Source organism: Megalobrama amblycephala, linkage group LG17 (genome assembly GCF_018812025.1).
Source record: "Megalobrama amblycephala isolate DHTTF-2021 linkage group LG17, ASM1881202v1, whole genome shotgun sequence".
Lineage (NCBI taxonomy): Eukaryota > Metazoa > Chordata > Actinopteri > Cypriniformes > Xenocyprididae > Megalobrama > Megalobrama amblycephala.
In genome coordinates, this window is record NC_063060.1 from 35271042 (window position 1) to 35285046 (window position 14005).

The window sequence follows — 14005 nt, forward strand, 5'->3', positions numbered from 1 at the left end:
GCCTCCCCATTCTCTCAGCCTCACATTCCCTCAGTCATCAGCACCAATTACAGATAACACGATTGATTTTTTTCTAGATCTGCGATGAGTCGATGAATGAAACCGTTAAGCATACTTCGTCCTATCTATTAAAGGGCGAATGGGCGTGAGAGGAACATCCACTACATTTATTTCTTCACTGGCACCGAATTTTAAAATTGTGGCGGCGTCAGAAGATCATTGTCATCCAATGACTTGATACTCTGTAGCCTAACTGCACAGAGCACATACTAAAGCATTCACAGCTTCAAAATTCTGTCAAAGGGCATTGAAAGCATGCAAAGAACTGAGAGAGAGACCGACACGCCAATTCCTCAAAATGTTTTAGGTGCTCGATGGAGAATGCATTTGAATCTTAGGGCTTGTTCAATTCTCTTCAAAAAAATAAATACTCTTGCTTCCACAGAGGCGGATCTAAGTGTAGTTTCTGATGGAGGGACCAATACAATGATAATGGATGGGAAACAAAGGACATGCATGTATACATTATAAGTATACCATGCTCTGAGATGATGAAGAAAAAATATAAACAATAAAAAAAGAAAATTCACCAAGAAAAAAACATGTTACTCCAGTGTCATTTTTTTTTTTTCTTCCAGTCAGGCATACTGGTTACTGGTTCCAATCACAAACACAGGCAGGACAATCACATTCCATCTGGAGAAGGCAGGTGATTTGAAGTACAGTTCACAAATGAGTGGGCTAAGAAAGAGGGAATCGTGCCAGCTACTATATATCCCTCTCCCACTCCTGCTTTTAGGGGGGAGTCACAACAGTTGAAACAGCCCTGTACTTTACAGAGTATGTCCGATACATCCCTGGGCAGACTTTGGATAAAATAAGACTCTATTCTTTTAGCAGATTACAAAAATAAGTATAACATTCAGAACTTTGATTGTCTTTTTAAAATCTATTTATTTTCTGCATATGATGATGAATTTGAAAAGATATCAGGCGCATAACGTTCAAGGTGCACATTTTTTTTTTTTTTTTTTTCCTCCTGATGGTTTTTGTTTTCTTTTGTTTTCAACATATATAGCTATATACATGAAACTGAAGGTTGGTCCACAAAGTATAACTGTGCGGTTTCAAGTGCTTTTGTACAAAAAGAAAAACAATGTTATTAGTAAAATATTCATTTTAATGGCTTTACTTCATACATAAATACATGTTTAAAGAACACAGGCGCGATCCACTGATTAATCAGTTATATCAGAATGACTTTGATCTTAGGACTGAATGTACACATGGAGGGGCAGTTGGGGGCAGTTTTGTCAGCGCTACAAATAAGCAAATCGACGTCCTTTGTTTTTAATTCTCTGTCTGTACCTTCTTCCCAGGACGGCTGCTAAATACTTCTTGACGGCCATCTGTTTTCGGTAGCGACTGTAAATGTCGGTGAAGATCCCATCCGAATGCCTTTTTGATAATGGTTCCGATTCGTCTTCCTCGCTGCTTCCTCCGCTGCAAATATATGAACTATTATTAGGCTACCGCCTGGCACAGAAAATGTGTTAACAGGTTTCAGTACAGCTTAAACGCTCTTGATGATCCAAACATGGCCTGTATATATCATTTAATTCTAATTCTTCAATAATAAAAAAAAGCATTTATTTTCGTTAACATTACAACGAATTTTATTAGAAATCGAAATAAGATAGAGCAGACAAGCCTCATAAATTATGCATGTTGGAAATTAAATGTATTCTGACGCATTGGCTCTCGACATTTTTCCCTGAAACAATAGGCTATACAACATGTTCGTCTGAGCACAAACAATTAAACAAATAACTTTTCATTTATCGTGGTTCATCTTCCCCATGAAATTCCACGCCCATGCGAGCCCACAGACAAAGACACAAGAAGTCGGGAGAAAATAAAGACAAAAAGTCAAGACAAGACAACGTGAAATCACCTCCACTGAAATTAAGAGGGGGGAAAACAAAAATGACGGCAGGTAAACGCTTAAAAATGCCCTTACCCTACGCGAACTGCCATCAGAGAATGCAGATATTTTCGTGCTGATAACTGAACCAGGATGTCCCTCAAGGCTCTATCTAATAATCCATCTGCATGCCTTTCCGTTCTGAGATAAAACGCCAAACACATCATATCAGTGATGAAATACCACAGAACACGTTTGTTGCAAAGTAATCAGCCTGATTTAGTTGTATTCTTCTCTCGGCTAAACGCGTAATAGTGTTACTTTCGATTCCCTGTAAATCTGTCAATCGATCCGTCTCTCTGTCGCTCTATCTATCTGGCTATCTATCTATCTATCTAGATATCTATCTATCTATATTAAATAGTCACTTGATGCAAATATCAACAGCAACAATAACAGAAAAAAGCAAAGGAAAAAAGCTGGGAAACAAAAGGAACAGACATAGCGGAACAACATAAACTAAACATAATGACATCGATTCTCATAAAACATACAGCGAAGTGATGTGAAATAATGTACCTTTTCTCTGGAGGATAGTATAGCGTGTATAGGTCATCCGTAAGAGATGGAGGACTTCGTATAGCAATTTGATCAGTGCCAAAAGCCAGGTCGCTTAACGAGTTTCCGTCTTCGTCAAATACATCGTTGTCTAGTCTGGAATTAAAAAAATGATTGATGCATTTAATCACAATTGTCCATAAAAACAGCGTTTTAAATAAAGTCCAAATACATCGCTAAATTCTACCGTAAATTGTTGTTTTACGAAAATGATATAGTACAATGCGACATCTTCAAGGTTTATGGATCGAATTGATTTTAAATAATTAGTTTATTGACACAGACAGTCATACAAACTTGTGATATCTTCATAGGGTAAATGAGAGAATAATAATCTATTTGGAGGTGTCCATTCGCATTTTTTTTTTTTTTTTTTTGTAAAGAAGCATAAGAAAATGTTAAAGCTTGGTAGCTTATGTTTGGCTAAATTTGGGATTTGATGGTGACTTGTAAAGGTATGATAAACCAAATATACCTGACATTATAATCTTATAATCATCAGTAAATTCACACAACAAAAGGTCCCGCACTGAACATTCTCATAAATCTCATTCGTGTTTTTTTTTTTTTTTTTTTTTTTTTCTTCGGTTTGTACAGTGACGCCACTGTACCGTCATCTTACGGGCCACCCGTTACATTCATTGGTTTCTCATTTTCATACAAGCTACACTGCATCTGCCTGTCCCGATGGAGAATTTCCTTCTTAGCGATGAAGAACGCCCTCCCACATTTGCAAGCAGATCTTAAGCGCTTGCACTGTAGCCCTGCGTAAACTCTCGGGGGAAAATCTCGTTGGGCTGTTTCTGTTTTAAGTCTACAGAATAATACAACAAAGCCCATCTTTTTTCTATAAAATTTAGAAGCCAAAATAATAATAAGAAGAAGAATAGTACTACTAAGAAGAAGAAGAAGAATATAAAATCCTTATCAATTTTTGCGCCTTGACAAGATGATTAAATTCTGGAGTGTTTAGATTGTAAAATAACGCTAGTCGCACAATATTGTCCGAAAGAACCCCCCAAAACGTTGAGCAGAAAAGCATATACATACCTCATCTTAGGAAAAGCCATCCCAATAGGCGTGCAGTAGGCGCTGTAGTGCATCATGATTCCATAGATGAGCAACGCTAAAGTCGCTTTACTAGATCTGGCCATGCTGTAAAGACACAAGAAAGTTAAATAAATAACTTAAAAAATATAAAACACTTATAGAGTAGGCTAGCCACGATACGGTCCAGGTGAATTTACAATTTCATTGGGTTATTTGTCGCTTATGATGGGTTTTTGTTAAATTCGATATAATACGCAAAGAACTTTTGTTAAGAAAAAAAATCCAGAAAGGCAAAACAGGTTACTTTTTTACTCGTATTTTCCGCTCGTAAGATGATTTGAAAAGTTTAAAGAATGCCATGCACGCGCAACAGAATCCTTCTCCCGATGAGGCAAACAATAAAACCGGTAGATAATCTTTAGAAAAGGAAAAAAATCCAGTTGTCTGAGCGTCTTCGTATCATAATTCCTTGGCTTAAACCGAATAAAAACGCCTTTGTCGGATGTTTAACATACCTATTGCAGAGTAGGTAGATAGAAATGCTGTTGGATGCGACTCGGGTGCGGCTGTGGTTGTGTGAGAGAGATAGAGATCTTCCTCACAGCACCTCTTCCCTGAAGCGCCACCGTCCTTTGCTTATGTGCTCGTCGGTTCAACCCCTGCACTTTTATACAATAACCAATATACACAAAATCACTTTTGCAAACAAAACCTCGGTGAAATCAGCAGCACTCGTTTGTCTACATGTCCTTTTACAAAACTTTTCTGCTGTGCTCCGATTTCCTCGGATTTTTATCCATGAATAGGGAGTCTTGCTTTTTTTCAATAAGTCACATTAAGTATGCCACAGACGTCATCAACCCTTCCTCCCGGGATATAATAGTACAGTTCCTTCCTCATCGATGAACGAGTCACACACATACACCTCAAATGGAACTTTACTCTAAATGTAATTTCGGGAGAAAGGACAATTTGCAACTTTTTTCTTTTTTTTTTTTTTTGTTCAACTTGACATGACAATGTGACTGCCAATTAGGATCACCGGTCTGTGGGTTGTCTCGAGGTCCCAAACCACATTAGTCACTCCATACAAACACTTAGGCTACGCACTGTCGGGCTGACCATTGATGAGACAATAGAGGGTGGACACGATAACAAAAAGAGCCATGTTCAAAAACGCCACATTTGTCACAGGGTCACGAGCTGAGCGCTGTCCACTAATGCGGTTCTGAAATTTCTTCGTGAATGAAAATAGCGCACTCTTTTTTTAAAATTTGCGCTAAATTTATTATTCTACATTATGAAATTTGTCATTATCTGTCTTTTAAGAAACACAATTAATAAAAGACGTATCAGTCTATTTTAATCTCACATGCGTCATGGCCTTTCTTTGGTGAACGGATATTATTGCATCTGAATGACATTCATGTTAACTTAAACGTATAACCTTTTTGTGAGGTCAGGTTCACAAGTACAAAAAGTTATTATATTAAAGCAGAATGCGTGATTTTGTCATGATGTTATAAGCAAACTGGATCCCTTGTGCATTTACTGGCCTGTCCACACACAGATGACGAACTCCAAGTCGTGCACCACCGATGGATTTTGTATGAATTAATTCATGCTTACGCTCATGTGAACTATGACGTCTTATGACGAAACTATAAGTCACTGCTTGGTATGTATACTCACTCAGTCCGTACACAGAGCGTGATTTAGTTGAACAATGAATCCGCGCCTTGGTTCCCTATCACCTCGAGTCGGTTTGTACCTCAACACTGTCCCCATGTGTTTCGGATTTGAAACTACATATGAAAACGCATTAGAAAAAGTTGGTTTCAGAGATGCAAGATCACCTATGGTTGTCTCTTAGACGTTTTAGACGTTTTATGTGAACGAACTAAGCTATAGCCTAATAAAACACGATGAAATAAATAGATAAATAATGACAGTAGCTGCTTTTGTTTTCTAGAAGTAGCCTGCATGTAGTGCTCGCGAACCCACTGTTGCTATTGTTACCACACAACTTCTGTGCGCGAGGCTTTAATAAATCGAACTTGTTTGTGACTGAAACGTTGTTTGAAAACGCTGTTAAAAGTTCTGTCTGCTGAAACTTTGATGAAATGTTTATAGGCTACATAAGTAGGCCATAGGCCTATTTGCAAAAATAATACAGAAATATAACCTTCAAGTAAGAACTTTTACTTCGTTTGGGTTTGGTTGAAGCAAAGACTAGATATACCAGATATACTAGATGTATATAAAATATAGGCTACTAGATATATATGTATTGTTGAAGCTAAAAAGTTATAGGCCTACTCCTCAAACCACCCATAATTCGCAACATCATGAATCGCGTTTTTACTTTTCTCTCACCTACTCAATTGGCTATCCAAATTACAGCATTTGGTCTTCTAAGCCCTTACTTATTTTTTAATAATTGTTAAAATACAATTGATTTCCGTTGCAGTAATAAGCGAGGAAAAACACTAATAGGCTACTGTAAATTCGCTAAATGATACAGGAACACGTGCTATTACTGACAGTGTGTGAGTCAAGAGAAGGATTATTTACAGTAAAGCTATTAAGTTGCTTCCTCTGGGTATCCTGATGTAACCAATGATATTACGGTCAAGTTGAGTGCAAGTATTGATGTCCTTAATTACAGCGAGAGGAAGTCGCCGTTTCGTCACATATTCGTCTCCTGTGTCTCTGCACATTGTGGTGATTTAAATTTCCAACTAGTGGTTTCCCCTATGGAAGAGCATGACCTCTTTATGACGCATATACATATGCACGCCTAAGAAACCTCACCTAAAACAGCTTAAAAGTGCAGCTGCTGTTGCGTCTCATTATACATCAGCACAGTTTTTAATGAATGGAAATTCTTATTTTACATACATAAATTATAAAGCTGAATTCAATTTATTATTAGACTAGGCCTATAATAGACATTGTCTTCAGAAACTACCATGCAAATTTGCAGTATATGCTGCATCATATGCAGTATCAAAATGTTGTTAAGTTAATTAATTGATTATAAGTAAGTCTATTAATTGTAAGTATAGCAGAATAGGCACTGTATACACAATATACACACAATTTTAGTTTAGGTGGGTTTTTTTTTGTTTGTTTGGTTTTTTTTTTTGGTTTTTTTTCCAACTGGGATTAAGACAAAAGGTTGTTAAAGTCAAACGTGACAGTTTTGAAGAGTCTATTCGTTTTACTTTTGTAGAACAATAAAGCCGTAGTGCGATCAGCCTTCACTTGATGCCAGTATTTACCAGTAGAGTGATAGTTCACTTTTAGCAGAAACACGTAAACACACACGCACGCACGCACGTTGGTGCACCTATGTTATGAGGACACAGGTGTAATGGCTTTTATACTACAAACTAACCCTGGGTCATTCCATGAAATCTGTGTCTTTTGTGTCCCTAAGAAATAATCAGACATAGAAGTACTTTAAAGGGATAGTTCACCCAAAAATGAAAATTTGATGTTTATCTGCTTACCCCCAGCGCATCCAAGATGTAGGTGACTTTGTTTCTTCAGTAGAACACAAATGATGATTTTTAACTGCAACAGTTGCCGTCTGTCAGTCAAATAATGGGAGTGAATGGGAACTCGAACAATAAGAGTCGAAAAAACATGCATAGACAAATCCAAATTAAAACATGCGGCTCGTGACGACACACTGATGTCCTACGACACGAAACGATCGGTTTGTGCGAGAAACAGAACAGTATTTATATCATTTTTTACCTCTAATACACCACTATGTCGAACTGCGTTCAGCACTCGCTTAGTGTGGTCTGATCGCGCTCTGACAACGGCAGTGATGTCTTGCTCATAGACTTCAATGAGTGCTAGACATCACTTCCGCTGTCAGAGAATAAAAATGATATAAATACTGTTCGGTTTCTCGCAAAAACCAATCGGTTCGTGTCTTAGGACATCAATGTGTCGTCACGAGCCGCAGGGTTTAATTTGGATTTGTCTATGCACATTTTTTCGACTCTTATTGTTCGGGGTTCCCATTCACTCCCATTATTTGACTGACAGACGGCAACGGTTGCAGTTAAAAATCATCATTTGTGTTCTACTGAAGAAACAAAGTCACCTACATCTTGGATGCGCTGGGGGTAAGCAGATAAACATCAAATTTTCATTTTTGGGTGAACTATCCCTTTAACAACAAATAAATTTGTGATTTAAAAACATCAATACTGTGTATTGTTTTATCAATATTACACCAAAGTAAAGTCAATTAAATTATCTGATAAGGGTAAGGTTTTTGGCCTGTCCCTTGCTATGATTGTTCTTTTTCAGCATGATTTTAATTTGCAAATTGAATGCAAAATGAAACAAAAATCACATTTACATATTGTTCTAAGTATAGTCTTATTGTCAAGCAATAAGTATACATTATTTTTTTCGGTGTCCCAATTTCATGTCAGCCCTGTTACCCTCACCAAAAAACCCTTGTAAAATAATGGTACATTCCAGTGACATCACTTCCAGAAAGTTACATCATCTCTCAACCAGGATGTTAACAGTTAAAACACAAGTTTTTCCTCTCTCTTCTGTAATGTTCTATTTTTGGTGATTTTTAAGGTTTGACTGAGGGGGGACATCATGCAATGCAATGTTACCATTTTTGAATTACACATTTAAACACTTATTTATTTATTTATTTAATGTAATATAATCATTATCTACAAGTAATATCCCTTCAAAGTGTACAACATGTGCTTTTGTGATCCGGTCTGTTAGCTATAGCAAATAGCAAATTAGCTTGAAATTGTCAAACCTGTTACATTTCCAGAGTAACAGGTCTTGACATGTGGGTAACAGGGATGACAGATTAGGTGTCACCATAGCCACACTGATTTAAAACATTTATCTGTGTAAAATGTAAGCATTTTAAAAGGTCATCCCAGGTGTATTATTGATCTAATGTCTATATCATTCAGTGTAGGAGGCATATGAGCATCAGTTACATTTTTAGTTAGTATTTTTAGTATTGTTAGTATAAGTATTGTTGGTACACAAATCTCGTAATGAAAGTATTAACTATTGAAATATATTACATAAACGTAATATATAAATTAAATGTATATATAAACTGTTTAATCTGGTTTCAGATGATCATAGTAAGACCAAGATCTGATCATCTTCCTTGCCTAATAATTAAACCAGATCATATATATTTTAAGTTCTGTGAGGGGACACACTGACACAGACAAAACAGATGGACACATGGGTCTAATTACATTACCCATAAAACATTAGAGGCCTCATTTATAAAGTGTGCGTACGAGCAGATTTTTAAATCCACGCCAATGCTCATATTTATAAAAATGGTCTTTGACGTGGAAAAGTGCTTAGCGCCATGTCAGGGTCTGAGCAGACGTACACACTTTTCCTTGTCAGATTACTGCAAGTTTTTGGAAATCTAAGATATTCTTGCAGAATTCTGAATTAAAGGATTTGGACGATGACTGGTGATCTTTTATATGTAAATTACATTAATTAGGTGTCGTTTATGACATGGAGAATTGAAACCATTGAGCTGATCAATTCAAGATCATTTGTGATTTATAGATTTCACATCTCAAAGAGAAGCGCACGCTCGTTTTCTGTGTGTACGTTCATTCCATGAATCACACGTATGCACATCTGAGAAAGATCAAATTTAGGATGGTTTCTGTGCAACATTTTATAAATGAGGCCCCTGATCTCTTAGAAACTGAATGTTTCACTAATACAGCTATGCAAAGTGAATGCAAAACAATATAATGTAAATTAAAAAGTTAGAAACTTTACAGTTTTATGTAAACAAATATGTAGAGTGTATGCTGAAGAATGTGTGCCCTGTCATCCCCGTTACTCTGGTCAGTCCTGTAACCATTCTGTCAATCCTGTTACTGTCATTAATTTCATAAAAAATGTGAAAAATAATGTTTGAAATGGCCTTCCAAGTTTTTCAATTGTAACATGAACTATATTTTGTTTTGGACAAAGCCCTTCTTTTAATATCTCTCTTGTAAATATATATATTTTTCTTAATTGACAGGTGATCAGCCTCCAAAATTAGGATGTTCTTGGTCATCTGAATGACAAATATTAGATTAAAAAAAACAAAACAAATTTTAAACAACCCCACTGAAAAAAGGGACAAAAATACTGCTCATATTATGTGAAAACTATTACATAGTTCAGATTAAAACTGTAGTATATAGTGATGATTATGTCTGTAACAGGGATGAAAAAAAGTATCAGAACATGAGGAAAATAGTAATAAAATAAAAAATTACACAGCCTGAGATGGAACAATATAATTTCTTTTCATTTTAAGTTCTTAATTTCATAGATAGAATTTTTTTAAATTATATTATTAAACTTATTTTATATTTTAATTTTTCAAAGTTGAAAAGGCACCGAATTCATGGAATGACCCACTTACCCTTAAACCTACCCATCACAGAAAACTTTCTGCATTTTTAATAAAACATTGTTTAGTATGTTTAAGCCATTTTAATTATGAGGACTCCAATGTCCTCATGAACCATGTTTACGTTGTAATACCAGTGTAATACATGTCATTATACAAATTTGTTTCCTCATAAATCATATAAACAAGCACACACACACACACACACACATTATGGAGTACATACTCAGATTTCAAAAATGTAATTTAAATATTGTTGTAAAATACTCATAATAAGACTAGTCTCCTTTGTAATGATTACATGGTTACTTGATATTTAACGAGATGGCTGTAGTTTTTTCATAACTCATTGATTTTCCCCAATTCTTCTTATTTATCTTTTAAAAACATATTTCTAAAAAAGCCTGTTGCTTATATATGTTCAGAAAGTCTTTCAGTTTTGTGGAATTGTACACACAGGCCAGCTACTAAGTTTCTATAATTACACAGAAAATTGAGAGGCCACAGTATAAACAAATAAAATATTTCATCTTTTTTAGTGATGATTTATTTTAATTGTTAAAAGATAAATAAAAACTATTTAAATATTTAATTCATTATTAGCTTTTCATCAATTTACAACCCCCCCTGCAGTTCCTTTACAAACCCCAACATAATGTTTACCTTTTATTTTTGTATTTTTAAGATATACAAGAATATATATATATATATCTCAAGTAACCATGTAATCATTACAAAAGAGACTGTAGTCTTATTATGAGTATTTTACAACAATATTTAAATTTAATTGAAGATATGCATTCTCCCAAGGTGAAAAACCTTCTATTGCACTCAATCTTAACACTCTTAAGCACGTGTGGAGGGTTCTGTAGAGACGAGTTGAGCAACACTCCCCATTAAAGATCAGAGCATTTAAGGAGCTCATTATCCAGGAGTTAAACAGGACAGATGTGAGAATTTGTCATGAACTTGTACACTCCGTTCCAAGAAGGGTCAGAATATTCAAAATTATGGAGGGCATACCAAGTGCTAGAATATTATACATTTGTTGAATTAAATCTAGGGTGTACTCATTTCTGCAATCTTTAATTTAAAACAAAATTGGCCATTCAAGTAGACATCAATTTGACACATGCCACCTACCTAAACACTGTTGCAGCCCAGGTACACCCCTTCAGCATGACAATAGCCACACTGCACACACTGTTCAGTAATGCAACAAACAAAAATGTAACGAGTGCTATCCGGGTGTAAAATCTTCTTATCCCGGTGCTCTTTGGATGAGGGATAGTTTTACTCATTAAAAACATAAGGCACTCAAGGATAAAAAAAATAATTATATTTCATGTTGGAATGGTTTGAGGAACATGATGAAGGTATTGCCCTGGCCTCCAAATTTCCCAGCTCTCAATACAATCGAGCATCTGTGGGATGTGCTTGACCAATAAGATTGATCTATGGCGGCTCCACCTCGCAACCTACAGGACTTGAAGGATCTGCTGCTAATGTCTTGGTGACAGATACCACAGCACACCTTCAGGGATCTTATAGAGTCCATTATAGCTCAGCGAGTAGGTGCTGTTTTGGCAGCACGGAGAGCATACGGCAGGTGTTTATAATGTTTTGGCTCTGTATGAGCTACTTTTCATGGTAAATTTTATGGCTTCACAACAAAAGAAAATAGAATTTGTCCTTCAAATCCTTTAAAAAAAAATGTATTCGTGGAATGTGTCCAATAGTTATAGGATGTAAGCCCACTACTAAACGTTAACAAATGCTAGAAAGCTGCATTGATTTAACCTCACAGGCAGGGGGCGCCATAGGACTGATCTAAACACTGTATGCCAAGAACCGGCTAGTGTTATTAGTTATGTTGGTTTCATGCAAAAATGAACTACGGTAGTATAATGCTTCAAATATCACCGGCTTTTGGTCTATCCTCGACTTGTTAACTGAGGCACTGATTTCTTTCCATTCACCATTCCCTGTGGCGGCCATATTGTGGGATGCATTGCTGCAAGTTAAACCAATTCAGAGCGGAGGGAGGGGGAACATCTGCGGGAGTCCATCCACTATTCCTAGAGCTGTCTTTTGTCATGTAGCATAGCCACACAATCTCTACCGGTTCCGGTTTAAAGGTTTTTGTTTGCCAGGAATGGTCACTGTTACTCTTTTCCTTTTACTGCAACACAACAGCAAAACCAAGTAACGTGACTGGATTAATAATATCTATCACGGATATTTTCCCTCAATTGGACACAGCATTTATTTATCACGTCTCGTGAGGTGTTGCATGGCAAAGGAATGGGACAGACTGTGATTTTCAAGTTGAACGCAACAATATCACTTTGAGAGCAACACCGAAACATTGACTGAGGACGAGGCGGTCGGAAGGCGTATGTAACCTCAAGAAAAGAGATCCAGTTCGGCAAAGGTAAGAAACCAGACTCGGTTCCTTTCGTGAAAGTCTAGTCAAATGGCCTACTCTCCTCTCGCCTTTGATTTAGTGTGAAACGAGTGTGGTAGTGCTTGGAAACAACAGTGGGCGCTTAGTTCAGTGTTTTATCCTTCCCCAAACACAAATCTCTGCAGCACATGCTTTCTTGTCCCGAAACTAGTTGTATTTCTCGAAAGTAGTTTCGAAGCCGTCCGACTACCTTGTTCGCCTCGACACAGATCGAGAAACGTGAAACGTGGCTCCTCAAAGTTCCCACCTGGACTGTAGATTTCTGTGGAAACGCTGTACTCGTCTCTTTCGCGGATAATCGGGCGTTCTTGGGAAAGCCAGTACTTCAAAACTGGTCTATACGCGCATTTCTATCTGTTTATGAGGACTTTGTGGACAAACGTCCACAGTATAGGCCTGTAGTTTATCTAGACGCCACAGGGAACATGGGGCGATTCATACTTTTGATCCAATGTGTGAACGACTCGCGTTGATATATTGTAACTTTTCGTTCTCTGTCAGTAAACTTTGTAACCTTCCGCGATTGAGTTGATACAATTGCAACTTTGAATGATTGTTTGAGAGGGATTCTTGATTTAGTTGTGAAATCTTAACAATAGACTTTTTCAGTCTGTGCGGTTACCATCCACTCCAGCATCCGGGCATTTTATGTATTTTTCGGTTGTTTACTTTGAATAATTTATGAAAGATGTCATAATAACAAAGCCGAGTTCATGCGTGCGCAAGCGCCAGAATAATCCTCCTTCAGTAATCCTTCTGTGAGCACAACCTCTGCCCCACTGGCTGATGCTGAAGGAAATGATGCCATCCTCAGCTCTCTCATGTGTTTCCTTTTGATCCTGTCTTCTGTATACATGCTACTACCACTGACTTATGCAGGTTATGGCACCTTTGTGAGCTGAGTTGATGTAATTCTGAGGTTTTCAAACTTGTAAATGCCAACCCCCCAAATATTATATTAGGGATGCACTGATATAAAAATCACACATATACAGTACAGCATAGTTTAAAAGATTAATTTTACACTCCTATGGCCAACTTTCTTTATCAAAACAAACAAACAAACAAAAACAAAAAACTATTGCCTTAAAAATTATATGACAGGTCATTTTTCTGTCCAAAGGCCTTAATAATAATAATAATAATAAACAAAGATATGACATCCAAAGTATGTAAGGTAGTACAACTAGATCTCTTTTATTGAATCCAAAATGTTTTAATTATATTTTGCTACATATAAAGGTATTTTAAAGATTTTGAAGTGTCAAAAGGTCATTCGGTGTAACCGTCCGAAAGCCTATACAGCCATTTCCTTAGTGATTAAAATATCTTAAAATGTAATAAATGTAATGTATATATTTTTTATTCTGGCATGATTTTTTTTAACATCATATATTAACATGGTGCAAAGTGGTATTAAAATTATGTGAAGAAGTCGTTGCTTTGTTATGAGAAAGAATGTCTGGAAAAATGAATTTCATTGATGTCA

At 36.5% G+C, this 14005-nt stretch overlaps 2 protein-coding genes across 6 annotated transcripts in view; one reads left to right on the forward strand and one right to left on the reverse strand.

The window, feature by feature from the left end:
* Positions 1–934: 934 nt before the first annotated feature.
* On the reverse strand, positions 935–12898 carry adcyap1b (adenylate cyclase activating polypeptide 1b). Of its 5 annotated transcripts, none has more exons than XM_048165064.1 (5): positions 12764–12898; positions 3593–3697; positions 2504–2638; positions 2021–2125; positions 935–1503 (listed from the first exon to the last, which is right to left on the reverse strand). In XM_048165064.1, exons 2-5 carry the CDS (start codon positions 3694–3696, stop codon positions 1320–1322), a joined length of 528 nt encoding a protein of 175 aa, XP_048021021.1. In that variant the 5' UTR covers position 3697; positions 12764–12898; the 3' UTR covers positions 935–1319. The 5 variants fall into 5 exon arrangements, with proteins under 5 accessions (XP_048021021.1, XP_048021018.1, XP_048021023.1 ...); XM_048165061.1 differs by lacking the exon at positions 12764–12898 and adding an exon at positions 6167–6189; XM_048165066.1 differs by lacking the exon at positions 12764–12898 and adding an exon at positions 5285–5308.
* The window catches only part of yes1 (YES proto-oncogene 1, Src family tyrosine kinase), a 42623-nt gene continuing 40534 nt past the window's right edge, over positions 11917–14005 (forward strand). Inside the window, exon 1 of the mRNA XM_048165058.1 lies at positions 11917–12483. The gene's annotated coding sequence lies outside the window, so the exon portion shown is untranslated. The remainder of the gene's footprint in view (positions 12484–14005) is intronic.